At 33.7% G+C, this 19,382-nt stretch overlaps 1 protein-coding gene across 1 annotated transcript; it reads right to left on the bottom strand.

The window, feature by feature from the left end:
• Window positions 1–14,845: 14,845 nt before the first annotated feature.
• On the bottom strand, window positions 14,846–19,106 carry LOC132915187 (uncharacterized). Its single transcript, XM_060974916.1, has 2 exons — window positions 17,727–19,106; window positions 14,846–17,194 (listed from the first exon to the last, which is right to left on the bottom strand). The coding sequence occupies exons 1-2, from the start codon at window positions 18,123–18,125 to the stop codon at window positions 17,027–17,029; spliced, it is 567 nt and encodes a 188-aa protein (XP_060830899.1). The 5' UTR covers window positions 18,126–19,106; the 3' UTR covers window positions 14,846–17,026.
• Between the last annotated feature and the right edge of the window lie 276 nt (window positions 19,107–19,382).

Consider the following 19,382-nt stretch of genomic DNA (forward strand, 5'->3'; position numbering starts at 1 on the left):
CCTGATACGGACTTCCATTGCGCGAATTCTGTCGGCTGATCTTTTTAAATTTCAATCAAGATGTTCGCCGGCCGACTGTACGAGCCATTCACTCGTCACTGCCGGTGACAGCATTTGTTTCTTGCGTGACGTGTTATCGATCGCGAATTTTAGGTAGTTCTTGCGCTGGAAGTATGCGGTTAACACGTATAGTTTCTTTCGCAAGCAATTATTAAGACATTAAGCCTCGTTGCAGCATGCAAGGATGCACTTTAAGAAAATTTTCGTAAGGAACTTTATGATAATTGAAGAAATAATACGTGTTACGACCGTTCGCGGAGAGACGCGATCTTGAAGGAACGCGTCAGCGAGAGGCGTAAATTCTCGCTACGATTAGGCTAATCGACGCCGCGAACTGATCGCTCCCCGTGTTTCGTTTAGGATAACAGGGGTGATTCAATGAATGCACTTTATTCCACAGTTGTAGAATATAGATATATATATATATATATACATATATATATATATAGATATATTTGTATCTCAATAACACTATAACAACTTATACAGAACTTATAACAATAACTTATACAGAAAGTATTGATTCTAATCGTGGTTGAGGGTACGGATAATAGGTTCTAGCGAGATCGTGTGAAATACGAATGACTTGTATGAATGATGCGAAATGCTACTGATGCGACTGATGCGTTTGATTGTTCGAATGCTACTGATGAGTTAGAATGTTTGATGGAGAAAAGAAAGTCTTGAACCGATTCTTTTGTCTTTCGGGGAGACAACCCCCACCACCCTAGGATCACGCCGCCGCACGCGCCAACGAACACGTACAATTAAACCGATCCGAATCGAAGTTTCCGGAACTCGCGGCCAGACGGCAACCGCACGCTCGTCGACGCATTGTGTTGATATACGACACCGGATCACCTACCGCGGGCCGCCGGCGACGGTTAAAAACACGATATTAAAGGCGCGCCGCAATAATGTATAGACTTCTGCTTGCCAGCCTGCCCGCGAAACGCGAGCCGGTGGAGGAGAGTGCTACTCGACGTAACAATACGTACATATATCGGCAGTTCTAAATTTCTGATATATGAAAGACAGTGGGGTGAATAATTTGTGCGATACACTATACAAGTCATTTATGAATAAAAATTGTATTATCGAAAAATTTATTTTGAATGTTAACGTATGTGATAAGTTTAATTTTGAGCGATTATGCTAGGAGCAATGTGGTAAGGTTGAAGATTGAATGTATCGATCGTAGTAAATTGCTATCTATTGTATACATTATATTTTATACTTCTTTTTGATGGTACATATTTATAAAAAGGCTGAACTCCTCTTAAATGGCATAAAAATGAATATAGACAGTTATTTTTATGATTCCTTTCTATTAAAATTACGCAACTGATATACGTAACGTTATGCAATATCACGTAACTGATGATAGAAATTGTTTACTTCCTTTTCACAAACCTTTGACAGTATTCCAATTTAAATATGATGTTCCATCAAAGAGAAACTACGATTTTAACGCAATTAATTAAATAATAAACCAGATGTAGATGCTTTCTTGAATAAAAATAGTATAACGATAAAAAAAAAAGATCTTAATATATAATAATAAAATTTCTTTGAATTTTTCGAAATATTCGATAACTCATTGAAATAATACACCTGTGTAGCTTGTATGATCTCGTAAAATTTTGTGCAGCCCTAATCAATAAACATTTCGTAGGATCATTCACAGAATTGCTTTTATGAAATTGTGCTTGAATTATGCCATGTGTAAAACCGGATGTTTAATTAAATCCTAACTTCAAACAGTACGTAATTCTGGGCCGTAATTTATATGCATATATTCTGATATATTTGATGATGTATTAAGTGAAGTACCATTTTAATTTTCAATATCAAACTCATTTTTAAAATCAATTTAATTTCACGATACAAAAATTGGAATAACAAAAATTGTGTAATCACTTCGATGTATTTCAACTGAAATGCAATACTTGCCTTTCGTGTATGTATAAGATCTAATATTATCTTTTAAAAGGGTGAACAATTGTTTCCTTGAAACGTTGAGTTTAGTATTTCGTAATTTCACAAAAATTCATAATAAGACAATTATTTTTCTATCACGAAAACGCAACCAACTCTTGTTAACAGGCTAATATTTAAAAAGGTAATAAAACAATATTTGATGCAACAGAATACTCGTTGTGAGTTTATGAGATCATTCTGATCTTCTAGTATATACAAATGTCCCAAGGGTTTATTTAAATTCCGATCCGTTAAATTTGCATTGTACTATTAAGTAAAGCAAGTGGCACATTAGCGATATTTAGATAAATGATCTCGTACTTCCTGTTATTTCAGGGCTAAAAGAAATTGGCTTCCGTAATTTCATTTACAAACACGAGAGACGAAAGGAATTTGTCCCGCTGTCGGTGTATCTATGCTATTAATCACACGGTTAAATCCCCGGATTTAATCCAAATGTGCTTAAAAGTGAAACTTCTCTATTAATATCTCCGTGCAATTTTATTTTTAGCTCTTTTCTTTTGCTGTAAATCTAACGGATAAATCGATTACTTTGATCTTAAAATTCTGCGAATAAATTGTTTAAAGTCAAAATATATGGACATTACGTCCGATCAAAAATGTTATGAAAATTATAATTATGGGTTGTTCAGAAAATTTACAGCGAAAGTTAAAAAAGTAAAAAAAGAAGTTAAACGAATAATATATGCACCGATTGAGTAATATATTATAGATGACTTTTAATATTTATAATTTCATGAGTCTTCCTTGAAAAATTGTTCGCCTTTTTCGGGAATAAATAATAATTTTTATAGACTTCTAAAGTATCTCGTTTCTCACAGTCGTTTTTTGACTAAGCTTGCTACGTAAATGATACGATAAATAATAATGAGATTATACTATATTCAACGAATGAAACAGCTAAACAGCAACGATGGACAGCTAAGAAGTAAGAATTTCTTTAACATCGTCTGTCACTAAAAGAAAGAAACCAGTTTTATTAGCGAATTTTGGATATTTCTCCTCGATTCTCTTTCGTATTCAGTTCGAAATAACATTTGTTCGAGCATTTCGTTATTTAATGGAAGTTCACAACAAAGACGCTACGATGGTTTCGAACAATACGAAATAGAATTCGAAATGTAAATGAATATATTTACGTAAGTAGATAAGCATGTAGGTGTGTGTAAGCAACTTTGTAGTATAATATATTCAAATAATGTCAAAGCTATTCTCTGTTATTTAACTATAACAAAATGAAGTATAATAGAAAGTGCAAATTGTACCTTGCAATACAGATTTTTAAAATAAAACGAAGAGCATAATTGAAGGTGATCTCCTTTGTTCTATCGTACTCTCGACCTTTATTCTTACAATTTAAATTACACGATTCATTAAATCATATAACGACGTACATTTTCCTCGCTTTCTCAAACAGTTCATGTCCTTGGTATTTTACAAAGTAGTTTTAAAATAGACTCTTTTTTTACCAGATAATTATGAAAATATAATACAATAACTGTTTTATTATAATTTATACAGGCATATACTTTTAAATAATAGAAATGTAATTTTTCTTAACAACATTAGCGAATCCTTGCTATAATAACTTCAGCGTGAAGATCCGTTTGATACCTTTCATTTAACACCCTTTAATACGTTTTATTCAAATTTCATTGACTGTTCGTTAAATATACCTGTAACGACTAATGATAATACATATTATGCGAGTTAATTAATGCACGATCGCTTGTATCTCGAGTACGAAAACAATTATTCAAATGAAATGAAAACAAAAGATAAAGTATAATATAATAAATAATGCAATAACACTGTATCATGAAGACGAATAAAAGCATAATTTATTGACTACAAACTTTCAATATAATCGTCGTTAACATTGATACGTTTTTGACGCGTAACAAATTTTTTTTATTCCGTCAGCGGAATTCTGCTGGCCTATTTTTGATGAAAGATTTCACAGCTGTCTTCTCCCCATCGTCGGGCTTCAAATGAACACCCTTCGATATCTTATTTAACTTCAGGCAAGGAATGGAAATTCGATGAATTTTTGTACGTATAACAGACAGTTCAGATCGGGTTGTCAGTTCACATCAGATATGGTTTTTCGATCGGTTCAGAATCTATGCCGAATTAATAATAACCGAAAATAGCTTTCGCACAGTGCCGTATCTTCTGAAAATTCAACTGTCACGCGTATGATTACTTCCTTTATTTGTTCGTTCGTTCCGATATTTGTAGTTAGGAAAAATGAATTTAAATATTATTATCGGCGTCGTAGAAAGACAATCAACAGAGGAAATTGGTTATTTCTTATCGTAAAAGATCAACTGAGTTTGTATCGAATTCTCATGTCTCAACTAAGAAGAGATGAAATAAGAGTTTTTAATTATTTCCGGATGTCAATATTTTGATAATCTGTTAAAAAGAGTGGAAAAAGATTTAACAGAAAAGAACACAACTATGAGAACAAGCATCGGTTCCGAAGAGAGATTGATGATATGTTTGAGGTAAGTAAGTTTTATTAAATTTTATACTTAGTTTTATAATTAACTATAATGGCGATGTATTGATGATTTAATCAATGCAGACTGTTATCTTTATAAGGTTTTTATTCATAAAATTCATTTGGTGTTCTGGAAGCCAATCAGCCAATTTCGACTTGTTGGCAACGTCGTTCTAATCGAATCTCCCGAACGAAATTGATTGAACATAAAATATAGTCAAAATTGAACTGACTAAACTTTACTACGTGGCGAAGTTTACTCAACTGAGCAAACTCGGTGATGCGCTTTAACTTCTAATCTCACTAGTGATTTCCATGAAAGGCTCTTACAAACAATCAAAAAACACTTCCTGGAACAAATCCACCGCTCACTCAAATCATACCTAAGCAACTTTACAGTAAAGATAAAAGATGTATATTCTGAATTAAAAAAACATCAAGGCATCAAACACACTGTTACGACCTTTCCCGGCGAGAGCCGGTCGTGGGGGAACGCGTCAGCGAGAGGGGTAACTACGATTCTACTAATCGATGCTGCGAAATGGTCGCTCCCCGTGCGGTTCCGGTAGAACCGGGGTGGCTCAATGAATGCAGCTGTGTTCTACATTCACATGCTTCTACACATATTCTACTCTCAACTGTAGAATACAGTTGCATTCATACACACACACACACACACACACACACACACACACACACACACACACACAACTTATAAGTATATATAAGTATAAGTATATATAAGTATATATGTATATATATAAGTGTTAATCTCATATAAATATATATATATATATATATATATATATATATATTTTTATATCAGATTAATACTTACAGCTTATACAGAAAGTATTGGTTTTAATCGTATCGGAAGTTACCGATAGAATGTTCGAGTGAGACCTTGTAAAATGTTACTTTTCGGAATGACAGTTCGCTTTAGACTGACTATCTTAGACCGATTCTTTGTTTTTCGGGAAGACAATCCCCACCACCCTAGGATTACGACACCGCAAGCGCCAATGATCACGTAGGCCGATTTCTTTATAAAAACGAACAAATCGCAATCGATCTTTCTGGAAGTCGCGGCCAAGTGGCAACCAGACGCTCGTCGATACATTGTATGTTCATTGTATACCCGCCGGGAATGTAGTACGGGAGACCCCGGGCGATGGTTAAAAATATGATTCGTAATGAATTCGCGGCGCAAAAACATCCTACGTGGCAAAACGACCGTTTCTGCAGTAACCATAAATGTGGGTCGTAGAGATTATTGAAGGTGCAGAGACACGTGGATGCCCGCTTGGCCCGGGCGCATGGCGCGTGGCGAGGCAAAATCCCACTCGACGTTACGCCCACCACAGAAAATAAATTAAAAGTCTACAATACAATGGTAAAATCAATTTGGACGTACTGAATACCACTATGGGGGACAGCAGTAATAAGCCACATGGATAAACCAGAATTTCTACAATCCCAGATACTGAGAACAATAGTCAACGCCCCATGGTATGTCAGAAACGAGGATATACGCAGAATTAAAAATACCAACGGTGAAGGAGAACATTTTGGCAGGTATGCAGAAAAATACAAAAGACGAACGACAACACCTCGAAACCAGCGGGCTGCTGAAGCGAGCAAAATTCTCACAGAAAGAAGACTAAAAAGAACTGACCTCGCTGAAGAAATAAAATAATCAAACTCGAATATGGTATTCCGCTGGAGGTAGCCACCCACATGTTATTTAGCAGTTAAATTAGGAAAATTTACCAAATGTCCAGCTCGACAAATTGTAAAATACAAATTAAATAATAAAAAGAAGAAACTAATGATTGACTTCCGACCTTAACTCGAAAAAGCTAAAACTGTTGTTCTGCTCTCACCCGAGATCACGTCAACGAAATAATACACACGATGGAAAATAAACAATACTGTACAGCCGTATTCCTGGACATAGAGAAAGCATTCGACAAAATAAACCACGAAAGCCAACTACAAACACTCAAAGAATAATTCCCGGAACAAGTATACCAAATAATAAAATCATACATAAGCTTACAGAACCTTTACAATAGAAGTAAAGAACGCACATTCCGATGTCAGACATCAAAGCAGGGGTTCCGCAATGAAGCGTCCTAGGGATCGTACACGCTACATACACGGCCAACATACCAACAACTACCAATAGCAAAATATTGAGATTCGCGGACGGCACAGCCGTACTAATCAGGCATATTAACCCTGTAACAGCAGCCAAATTGCTACAAAAACAGAAAATTAGATACAAGACAAACGAATTAAAGCTAACCCTAACGAACGCAATCACGTCACATTCATATCACACTGAGAAAATAGATAACAGCTTCCCGAACGGCACGCAAATAACGCGAACAAGACAAGTCAGCATATCAAATCAATAGTAGACGAAATGCAGGCAGCAAGAAGACAAATGGGCAAATGTTAACAAGCCGAAAATCCAAATTGAGCACAGAAAACAAACTAAAAATATACAAAATAATCATAAAACCAATCTGGACAAAATCTAAACAAAATCGAAACAATTCAAGCCAAAATCCTTAGAACAATAGTAAACGCCCCGTGGTACGTTAGAAACGAGGACATACGGAAAGACCTTGGAAATACCAACGGTCAAGGAGGAGATTTCAGGTGGCAGCTGAAACGTGCAACACAACGAACATCGCAAGAAGACTAAAAAGGAAACACCCAATAGACCTCATACAAGATATAACTTATTTATTTTTATTTTATTTTTTTATTACCAATGAGATATAACACTTTACCAAATGTCCTTCAGGACAAATTGTAAAAAGCAAAATAAACTATTAAAAAAAAAAGAAAAAAAAAGGAAAAAAAAGAAAAAAAAAAGACCGTGAGGAAGACCGGGAGTGCTCGATATCACTAATTGGCTTGCTCGCCTAAAAAACGAGGATGAATCAGGAATCCCTCCTTTCTGGAACGCGAGCGAAGTGATTCGAGGAGTGGTCGAACGTGGCGGCCTCTCCGGTTACTGTGAAATGATTCCTCCGAGTCTCGATAATTGCCCCTGGTACTTGACACCAGTCGAGATCCCTCGGAATTCTTAATTTATGGTGCGAATACGTGTGGCAAGAAAGAAATCGACCTTTCTATGCGTGAAGTGTCAGCTTATATAATCGCCGAGAGACTTTAACACCGGATTAAACAGCACAGCGAACAGATCGCTAACAAAATTAATTTAGTAATGCAACATGTAATTCATCTTTTAAATACTTTTTGATTACCTGTACGAAACACGTACTTGCATTAAATATTTTGTAGCTTTTACGTAAATTATTGGTTTTCTCTTATATTCATTATTGCATGATAATCCCCATAAAATTCAAAGCATTACGTATTCTATACTTGATATATTGTTAACATCAAGATCTGTATTGATTGTATGTGAAGTTTGACCTACATACCTTGATGGCTGAATATCGTGCATTCTACTTATTAAATAAATAATTATTGAAAGAGCACGTACGTACTCGTATAATCTGTACAGAATGCATCACAGCTTGTTTAAAATTATATTCTCGAATAATTAACAAAACAGTGGATGTTAATTGAAGTAAAGAAAGAAAGTGCGGAAGGGATTATCTACTTTCTAGGTAAGCATAATAGATTAACAATTAACAAACAATTCAGGATGCAGGAAATCCCATTATAATAAAATACATGGCTATTCAGTGAAAACATTATAAATATTTATTATTATATGTTTAAGATGACTATTCATGCTGTATATTAATTATTTTTTAAATATACAGAGTGTCTAGAAATTTCTGTCATTTGAAATAACTACCAAACGCGAGAGTAAATAACACGAAGAGGTGTTTTTTAAGCTTTTTTTTACGTGGATTATAATAAATATAAAAATTCCAGTTAAAAATTTTCACGTCGCGTTTTTTAAATGGAACACCGTATTTTTGTTCTCGTACGATGAAAGGACCGAGGACGAATTCGATGCCCTGTTTTCAAGTGGTCTTGAATTAACGGCAACGTCGCAACAGAGGAAATGTCGAAACACACAAGGGCTGAGTTTTTTGTTTCTCTATTTTTTCACTTTACATCGCACGTTCGAAATTCGCAAATCGGTTAAAACGCTGCAGCACTCTGTTTGAAAATTTCGATACACAATATGTGCATTCTTGTTTCGATACACCTACGCGTGTGACACCATACGCGAAAAGCATTGTCTACGAAACAGGACCAACAGCTCTTGAAAATAGGAAGAATCGAATTACTGATACACATGCAAGTGTAGTAGAACAAATGGTTGAAAAATTTGTCCGTTTCAACGATACTTTTTCTATAGCGACGTTGCATCAATTCAAAATTATTTGTCAGTAGCGTTTTGAATTTTTCTTTTTTTTTTTTACTCTGTTATGACATGCGAATTAAAATGTGATATCCCATCTAAAAGATGCAAAACGACCTTCGACTGGCTTTGAAAATTTTTAACTTTAACATTTTACATTTTTACACTTCTTATTACTATTTTATTTTATTTAATTTTATTTTTAATATTTCTTTTCCACTTATTACATTTCTCCGTATCATCTACCGTTTGGCAGTTATTACCAATTGCAGATATTTGTACAGACGCTACATATTTGATGTAAACATTTGGCAATCTCTGTGTACATTTTCACATTCGTCTCGATCAATATAATCACGATAATTGCGTCTCATTGGTGTATTAATGACATTTCAGTGTTTTATATAGGATACAGAATGTATGCGAAAATGGATTGATAAATAACGCTCACGCGTCACGTAGCTCGAGGACAAAAATAGATGCAATGGTACCGGTAAACCGGGAGCTTGTAGCTTCATTCCTCCCCTATACCATATCAAAAATCAATAACTGTACATGACGCAATTACAGATACCGTTTATGGGGAAGTTGAATATTGACACGATGTCAACGAGACTCAAGCAACGTGCAATAATCGATTTAATAACGAGAAACGTTATAACCGTTATATTATAATATTATTACCGAATCGATAATGAGTAGCCGAGAGCAGCAGTTCTGTATTTACGCCTTACCTTCAGCTGCCGAACATATGAATTAATGGATTCAATATAGTTTGTAAAATAGCAATTACCATAAAAGCTTATTCACACTATGGTGGATCATTCATTCACCGCACAAATTATTTGTTTTGCGTAGTACCGCATGACACACACATTTCATATGCGGGCGCACAGTAAAGTTAAATTATTAAATGAATTTACACAAGCCAAGTTCAATTACAATTGTATGTAGCACCTTTTCCGAGGAATCAATTGCCAGTATCCTTCCTTAACAGAGTTGCCAATATGTTCAAAGCAAATTGGAAATCTCAAATTGCGCTCTGCCATGGTATTAGTTTAGAATATTGCCGTTATTATTTGAACTTAGTTAGTTAATTGGGAAGCGAGAAACTACAGGCAACTATAATCGAACTTCACTTAAGTGAATTCGTTTAATTATCGCGTTGTATTTGGCGCCCCTTTCTCAAGATCGATTGGCGAATGTTTAAGGCATCTAATACCAACGGACAGAATGTAAATTTAATTCTAACAAAAGGGGAAGAATTAAGATTTATTATTATGCTTAAACATATTATAATATAAGGCATTCAATAATATTCAAATTGCGACTTCTAAACGGATTACAGATTTTTCCTGACAAAGTTCCACCGTTCCCTCGAAAGCCCGTCATAATTCCTTCGGGAACATCTCTTAAGCGTTTCAATGAAATTGTCGAGCACAGCACTCTTCTGGTCCCCAACAAACTCAATTTCAATAGAACTACATTTAGCATTAATTATATGCGTAAGATGGGATTTATTCAAATCATGTCGTATAATAAATATTCACAAGATATATGTATACATTAAATATATTGTAATTTTTGTTTTCAGCAGTTTCGCTACTTTTATATAAAACAATATAAAAATGTAAATGTATGTAAGGTGGTTGAAACGACATAGCGAGATCATAATATCGGTCAATAACTATTTAAATATTTTTGTGCTAAATATATTATAAAAAAAAATATATATGTTTATATGTACTTGTATTAAATATTTGTAAATTCTATATACATTATTAGATTGAATGCAAACTTTACCGATGACCGTAATAGTCGTCTACGTCGGTTAAAACTAAATCATAGATATTTATGCAAATTTTTGTAAATTTCAATATTAAATTTTTGTAACTTACAGAATGGAATTTAAAAAATGTTGTATCTACTAAATATTATAAAATCTACTATGTTCGCAATGGAGTTTACAATAAAACTTTACCGTTGAACAACGATCGTCTAAATAAACATAAGTCTGGCGATGTAATTAAACCTGTGTTTTATTTTTAACTACTGATAACGATGAAACTTTTCATGTTGACGATGGTATAAAGAGATACGTGCATCCGCAAAACGAGCAAATGTAGGAAGCGAGTAAATAAATTTCAGAATTGTTAAATATGAAAATTACCGTTACACTGTGGATTTTATCCAACATCATGTATTCTGAACACGACTAAAGGATTAAAACCCCGACAGATATTTGTTTCGTCCGAATATATCTCTCTCTCTCTCTCTCTCTCTCTCTCTCTCTCTATATATATATATATATATATATATATATATATATATATAACACATGTATGTGTTATAATCTAGAACGACATTGAGTTTCTGCCGGTATTGTCCCGTACCGTGATCGATATTAGTTGACATCACCAAGCGAGGAGAATGTACAGTAGCAAGGGTTGATACTAGCTTCTTGTCTTCCCACGCACAAAAAGCCACCGTTTCGCTATATCTGACTAGCATTTGTCCTTTTTTCAATTTTTTTATATCTCTTGCAATCGTCCCGTAACGTGGCATTTCCTTTCGTTTTAGACGTACAATACCGCAAACGTTAGTTCCATTTTTATGTAATATTTCGTACAAGGCAGGAGACGAATGGTAATTATTGAGGAACAGAGTTCTTCCTTGTTGAAGCAAATGTTTCGTTAAATGTAATACAATTGAACCGTAGGCATCAAGTGGTTTGGAATTCAAGTCACGTAGCAATTGTCCACTTCGAATTGTATACATAGCCAGTTTCACATTCAGCCAAAACAAAGGTTTTTAGTCCAAAAGTTGCTCGTTTGTTAGGAATATACTGGTTATATGGCAGTCTATCTTCCCATAGCATCACGCTTTCATTAACGACGATATTTCTTTCTGGCCGATACGCGCTTTGAAAGCGTAACGGTAATCTGTCGATAACAGGTTGTACTTTGTACGTTACATCGATGTCTTTTCCATTTATTTTTCTCATTATCCTCGTCGTTAAAATTTAAGAATCGCAGGATTCGCAAGAATTTGTCTCGTGACATAACGTTTCTTATAAATTGAAAGCTGTACATGGGATCGGTATTCCAATACATAGAGATCGTAGGTAAATGGACTATACACGTGTAAATAATAATAGGGATGGCGGAATACATATCAGTAACGGTAATATTATAAGGAACCCTGGAGAAACCGTATTTCTCGAACGAAGCGAAGGAAATATCCCGCGTATTCGTTTATTAGTCAACGATATTGCGTCGACATATGTGTCTCTTTCGTGTTCCAAAGCGATTAACAACATTTGAACCTGAGATATTTTGTTCAAAGCATCGCATGAATAATATACCGTGAGGTATTTCGTATAAAGCGTTATACGAAACGACATTGCGTTGTAAAATATTTCCTTCTCAAATACGAGAGGATTAAAAGGATAAACATAACAAATGGAATATTGAAACGACGAACAGAATAACAGAGACTGTTTACTTGGAGGTATAAAGTCTGATGAATTTGTTTTGTCCTTGTTTATCTTATCGATTTGAATTAAACGTAATTACCTTTACGTAATTATTATGAATACCTTGTACAGAAACCACTGTACGTTTCAAAAGTCTAAGAAATGAATTTTCGTTTGCAAATTTCACCTATAAATTAGTATACACAAGCAACTTGTACATGCAGATAGAGAAATTCCACTTATTTCCTTGCATTTTGTTTTAAGGATGAAAGGATAAAATGGCTGAACGTAATAATCCTTCTTTCATACCAATTTAATGTAAGAATCGTATCGTTGAATAAACACAAATACCTACAAATCGAAAAATTCTGTTTAAATGAATATGTATGTATACATGCATTTACAATCAAGTTCCATGAATTCGTATCCATGAATTGAAATTATTTTCATATATTCGAGAACAAAAGGACACGTATTTATACGTAACTATCGATACTATCGATTTATACGTAACTATATATAAGGAAAAAGTATGCTTGTTTCTTTCGTGAAATGCAGATATACACAATTACGTATAATTTCATGGTAAATAAATGTTTAAATAAATATTGCAGAGAGTAATTAGTCGATATACCAATAAGTATTTAAGTATTTATAAATATCGTGTACCAATAAGTATTTATATTTTATTTATTTCATATTTTTAATTTTCTCTTTACGTCAAAAGTTCTCTTCTCCTATCTCAATTATCCCAGAACTTTTCAGGTTTCTCGGCGAAAAACTTTATTGTATAATTTCTTGTGTCGACCAAAGAGTTACGGTCTTTATCATTAAGGGAATTTTGTAATGACCTGAATAGGGGAAAATTTGAGGGTCCAACGTCTGTTGAACACGGTGGGCGTGCTTCAACATCTTTTGTCGAGTAATCAAAGACGCGCAAAGCCTCGCATTGTTCTGACGAAACTGAAACTTCTGGACGTTTTTGTTCAATTGCTGTCTCTAATTCGTCTCATTGCGAGCAATATCCTTCCGAATTTATCGTCTGGTCGTTTGTCGTCATAAACAGCGGATATATTGTTTCCTACTTGTGTAGCATTTTTGCCTTTTCGGTAAAAGAAAAGCATCAAATGCCTATAATGCACTTTGTTTCCTTCCATATTTAGATTTGAAACTAACAAAAATTAATGTATTCTAAGCAAGCCTTTTTCTAAAGATGCATCAAATATCACCTTTTACGATATGTACACAATTCATTTGTTTTCAATCATTCTGATATATTCAGACCTGTTTTAATGCCACCTACTGAACATCGGCACGAAATTTCCCAACAACCCAATGTATCACGTAATATATAATTTAAATATCTTTATAAAACAATCTCGTAACTCCTGTATATATTGCGTATGATGGAGGCAGACATAGTTTTGCTTCTTTCTCCTTTTTATAATTTATCACGTGTCTGATAAAATCTCATACGAATAGTTCATAGAAATAACTCAAATCTAATTTCTATATCACAATATCGAATCTTGATTCTGTAAGTATGATAATATAACCATAGTGTTCAAAGAATAGGAAATCAAAATATATGACTATTTCAGCTTGTTGAAACAGTTTAATAATATGTAAAAATACAATTTTATAGTTTACATGTACATCTATGTTTATATGTATGTAAGTACATATATACCATTGATCGTTTTAGATAATAAATGCTGTAAACATACTGTAAAATAAAAATAGGGATAAATAGAAGCTTTTTAAGTTTATGTAATATGTAAATAGCAAATCTGAAAGATCCTAAAAAGTGTATCAGAAAAAGTATAGAATCCAAAAATGACCAAATATTATTTCATTTTATAAGAGTTTTATTTGAAGAAGCTATTACATCTTTATATACTGTAACATTAAATTTGAATACAAGTTTATCTTAGGATAAGTTAAGTTAGTAATTTTGTTATATACGTACATAAAATAATACAAAATATATAAAACTAAATTCTATTTGTTTGTTGCTCATATTCTGGAAATATATAAGTGGAGTATAAACATATAAACATATTGTGGAGTTCTCTGATTTTAATACCACCCAATATCGATAAATGTTCTATATATATATATATGCAGTATCGAGGGAAAACCCTAAGAAATTGAGATCTACTTGACCATGGATTGTTCACGTCTCTGAAACTTGTGCGTGCCGGGCATACCGGAGTCATGCTATAAGGGGAGGCCGTTAATTAATTGAGAAGCGAGTATTGTCAGGTTGCCAAGGAGTGTGGTCAGCGTGAAAAAGAGCGTTGGAACCGTTGTAACGAGAGTAGCGAATGACAAATGGTGACTACGTGTATATAGATTGGCCGTACATCATACTTGATTTTGTGTTGACGTGAACGATATTAAAACCTACTAGCACTATACTCTCCCCCATTACATTACACGATACACACACACACACACACACACACACACACACACACACACACACACACACACACACACACACACACACACACACACACACACACACACACACCATATCATATCATATATCGTGTAATGTAAAACTTATATACTCCTCTCCGCACCTCTCTGTACCCCTCGGATCAATCTTTGTTTTTAAAGAGAGCTATTCATTTACTTCATACCTCTATTAAGTACACGTCCTTGCCCTGACCGTGACCGCGTCCCATTAATCTAGGGCATCCATAAATCTAGGGCACCCATAAATCTAGGGCACCCATAAATCTAGGGCATCCATATTCGGATTAAATCATAAATAATTATTTCTCAGATTTATTATTTAAATACAGCTATAATAATAATAAAAAAAAAAACTTTACTAAAGTATCGGGGACCTTTCCAAACATTTCAAAAGAAAAACTCCAATGTCCTTTCATCTCCGACATATATGTATATATATATTAAAATGTCACACCTACTTTTATCATCAAGTGACATTAAAATCAGAAAATCGAGCAAAATGTCATAATCCACAATTATGCTTGTTTCATCTTTAGTTAAAAAACACAATGTATTGCGTTATCACATTCTCTGCAATTTCCGTATTATTAGCGAGAAGGGAGGTAGTATATTCAGGTAGATTACGAAAGGAACTAATATAATTGTGCTCGACAGAGATGTAACAGGTGCAACTACGCTGCGTGTTATTCATAACGAACAGTGCTTCGGCATCTCGAACATCTACACATCTTGATTTGCAAATAGCTATGCACAGTTGCAACAGATTTAATAAGGTCTCAGAACACTTAACTCGTCCTTCAACGTTTTACAACTTGCAAGATTTCTACGTTGAAAGATACATTATCAATTTGCCAATAAGTTACTTTCAAACACAAACTTATTATTTGTATATTAATTGTTGTTAATATTTTCTCTCGTTATAGATATACTTATTATTTTTTTTTCTTTTTTTTGCATCGTAATAATTATTATTACGCGTTTTCTTATTATCTGAATGATATAATTTTATTACAATTATTATGTTGTAAATACTGAATTTATTCAAAAATAATGAAGCAAAGATAATTGTTCAGAATCAATTAAATGTATGAAGCAAATTCAATACATTGTACATTATGCATCGCAACATTTCTTTCGTTACAAAAAAAAAGTTATTAATTCATGAATTTAATTAGTACTGATTAGTATTTTTCTTCTCAACTATAAACGAGTTATATAAGACCTATGCTTAATGAAAGGATATATCTGTTACCCACATAAACTCGTTATTCTCAATAAATTGCAGACATTCGATATTTTATTAAGTTTCCTCATCCACTAGCAGCAGCTCATCAATAATGAAAGTTCGTTATTGATCCAAGAATTGATATATCATAAAGAGTATGTGCGTATAGCAGCATCGAGAAAATGTTCAAAATCGTTTCTTTTTTCTTTTTTCTTTTTTCTTCGAAAACGAAGCGTCTTCGACTTGTTTTCTCACGATTGTATGAAATAGATACAATGGCTCATAAAAGTATTTTGCAACTACTATTTTTATGATAGAAAAGCCAAAAACCAATCTGAAAATATACACAAAAGTTATTTACAAACATATATTTAATAAAGATTAGCACACAGCATTAATAGCCTCCTTGGTATGCCTAGAAAAAATCTCAAAAGTGGTTCCAGTAGATATTTATTTCATACATATGGAAAATGTTTGATGAAATGTTAAATGACTGTTTAAATACTTTATTGATTTCTACAAAATATCTGCATACTTGTGTTAGGTGTTTTGTAATATCTATGTATATTTTCAGATTTGCTAAAAACTTTACCAATATAGCTATGACAATCGGATTTTGTTACAATACTAATGACATTTCAAAATGTTTCTTTCAAGACATATAGTATATTCATAAAAGGTGTCTTCTGCAAGAATATGAATACCTTCATGAGCAACTGTATAAAAAGAATGCCGTTACTTGACTCCTATTTTAATCTTCTAAAAGCTTTCCTGATCTTTCGTGGATTGAGTAATCGAGTGGGACTGATCATTGGGCGGTAATTGATGGTGGCAGTATTTTGTTGTACTAGAGTAGACGCAGTATTTCGTTGTACTCGAGTAGACGCAGTATCTCGTTGTACTTGAGTAGGTGCACTAAAACAACACATGGCAACACATTTTTTTATGGAAAAAAGATCCTGCTATTAATGTGTAAAATAATTTTATATTTTGTAGATACTTAAATTCATAAACACTAAAACGGAACGATGGTCTAGTATTGGGATTAAAATTAAATCCTTCGGACTGGATTGAACCAGGTTCCTAAAAAGGAAATCATATATTAATCATAATAATGTTAATCATTTGTAAAACACAATCATTAACATAGTTGGTATCGCGAACCTCTAATATACTACAATACAATTTTGTAAATTTCTTTCTATACCGCTGTAAAAGTGCTTTCAAAAATAGGAATACGGTAACTCTTATCAGGTCATCGCATTATTCGAAATACTGTTTATCGATAAGTCATGATAGTCATATCTTATGATAGTAGCAATGGAATTTGAAAATGTTACGTATAACGTATATAATATTAGGTTGTCCGAAAAGTTTCTTTCGTTTTATAAGGAAATAATAGATGCACAACATTTTCTGTTTTATATTATTTTACTGAATTTTGAATGAAACGAAAGAAACTTTTGCGACAGCCTAATCTATTGCTAAAAGATTTTTACGAGTGTTCGGTGTGTACAGAAGAGTGTACAAAGGGTGTACAGAATATAACAGAATAAATCGATTATCGAATATGCTAGGAATTTTTTCAGTGACTTAATACTTTTAGTTTACTTACAGCTGTATGATCTCCTGGTGACGAATCAAAATTAAACGCGCATTCCAGAGGAATAGATGATGAAGTAGACAATTGTTGACTTTGGGTAACAGGTTGCGATATAGAAAATGAACTTGTAGTTGGACATTGCGGAAATGCTGCTAGTTCCGGATTAGGTCCGTTAAATGTATAATCGGTGGAATCAATCGATATTTGAATCTGAGTCGATACAGGAGGTATCATATTCGTAGGAAAATTGAATCGAGTCCCAGGCATTACAGCCGGTTCAGTAGGAATGGCGTTAAATATAAATTTTTGATGTACACGTATAAGAGGCGTTGACTCGCCGGTAGACGTTCTAACAGTACTATCACCAGATACTACTGATTTCACTGACAATGTGCCACGTACAGTTGGCATCCCGAGTGTTGTATTATATGTTGTTTCTTTTTGGTTTGTTGGTGTTGAATCGCAAGCTGCAGGTTTATTTTCTAGCACCGGAGAAGTGCAAGATTTACGTGAAATTGCGCCACCAAATTCACATTGTTTATTAGATAAACTAAAAGTAGTTGGTACCAAAATCGATGATTCGGGTGTTCCAGAATTATGCAAAGTTTGTGATGCATTAGGTACTTGGAATGCTGGACTTGATAATGTTGTTGTCGTTGTTGATTTCCACCAGAAAGGCGTAGATCTACTTTCTGCGTTATCACACGCTGACTCTTAACTTTTTGACGTTGGAGAACCAAGAAACTGGCTCGTACTTGTGTCACCAAATGAATATTGTTTTTTAGATAAATTAAAAGTAGGTGGTTTTAAAATTGATGATTTGGATGTTCCAGATTTATGCAAAGTTTGTGCTGCAGTAGGTACTTGGAATGCTGGACTTGATAATGTTGTTGTCGTTGTTGCTTTCCAACAGAAAGGCGTAGATCTACTCTCTGCGTTATCACGCGCTGACTCTTTACTTTCTGACGTTGAAGAACCAAGAAACTGACTCGTACTTGTGTCACCAAATGAATATTGTTTTTTAGATAAACTAAAAGTAACTGGTGTTAAAATTGACGATTTGGGAGCTGGAAATTCAAGGTTATTCCATTTATCGGTCCATTCTTCTTGGCATGCACGTGAAACTGGTTCAAGTGTTTGTGCAGTTTTTACGTATTTATTATTTGACAATGTTAGAGCATTAAAAGCGTTGGAAATATGTAATGTATCTACTATTGTACTAGAAGTCTTAATCGCTGGAAATTCTGGCATTGAGTCTTTCTTCAGATTCTCTGAATCTTGCTTTACATCGGCCTTTGCATCATCACCTTCAATTCTTCGAAATTTATTTCTATTTTCTGAAATCGACGAAGCTGTATTTTCAGCTGTCTTTGCTGTATTTGTATTTTTTCCTCCTTCAAACATTGTCGCATATAAAGTTACTTTTAGATATTGTAACATCAATCTCCTGTTGGCCATCTCTGTTAATATCAAATTTAACATTGGCAATATTTACAGAGATAGATTTAGTCGACGTTGTACCTGGAAATGATTAAATCCTGATAGCAATATTAGCAGTAGAGTTAGCTATATTACAATTTGGACAAAAATAACAGAAATAATCGAATCAACAATTAATGCAGTGAACTGTATAGAAAATGTTTTATTATATATTTCACATATTTTTAT

Source organism: Bombus pascuorum, chromosome 16 (genome assembly GCF_905332965.1).
Source record: "Bombus pascuorum chromosome 16, iyBomPasc1.1, whole genome shotgun sequence".
NCBI classification, from domain to species: domain Eukaryota; kingdom Metazoa; phylum Arthropoda; class Insecta; order Hymenoptera; family Apidae; genus Bombus; species Bombus pascuorum.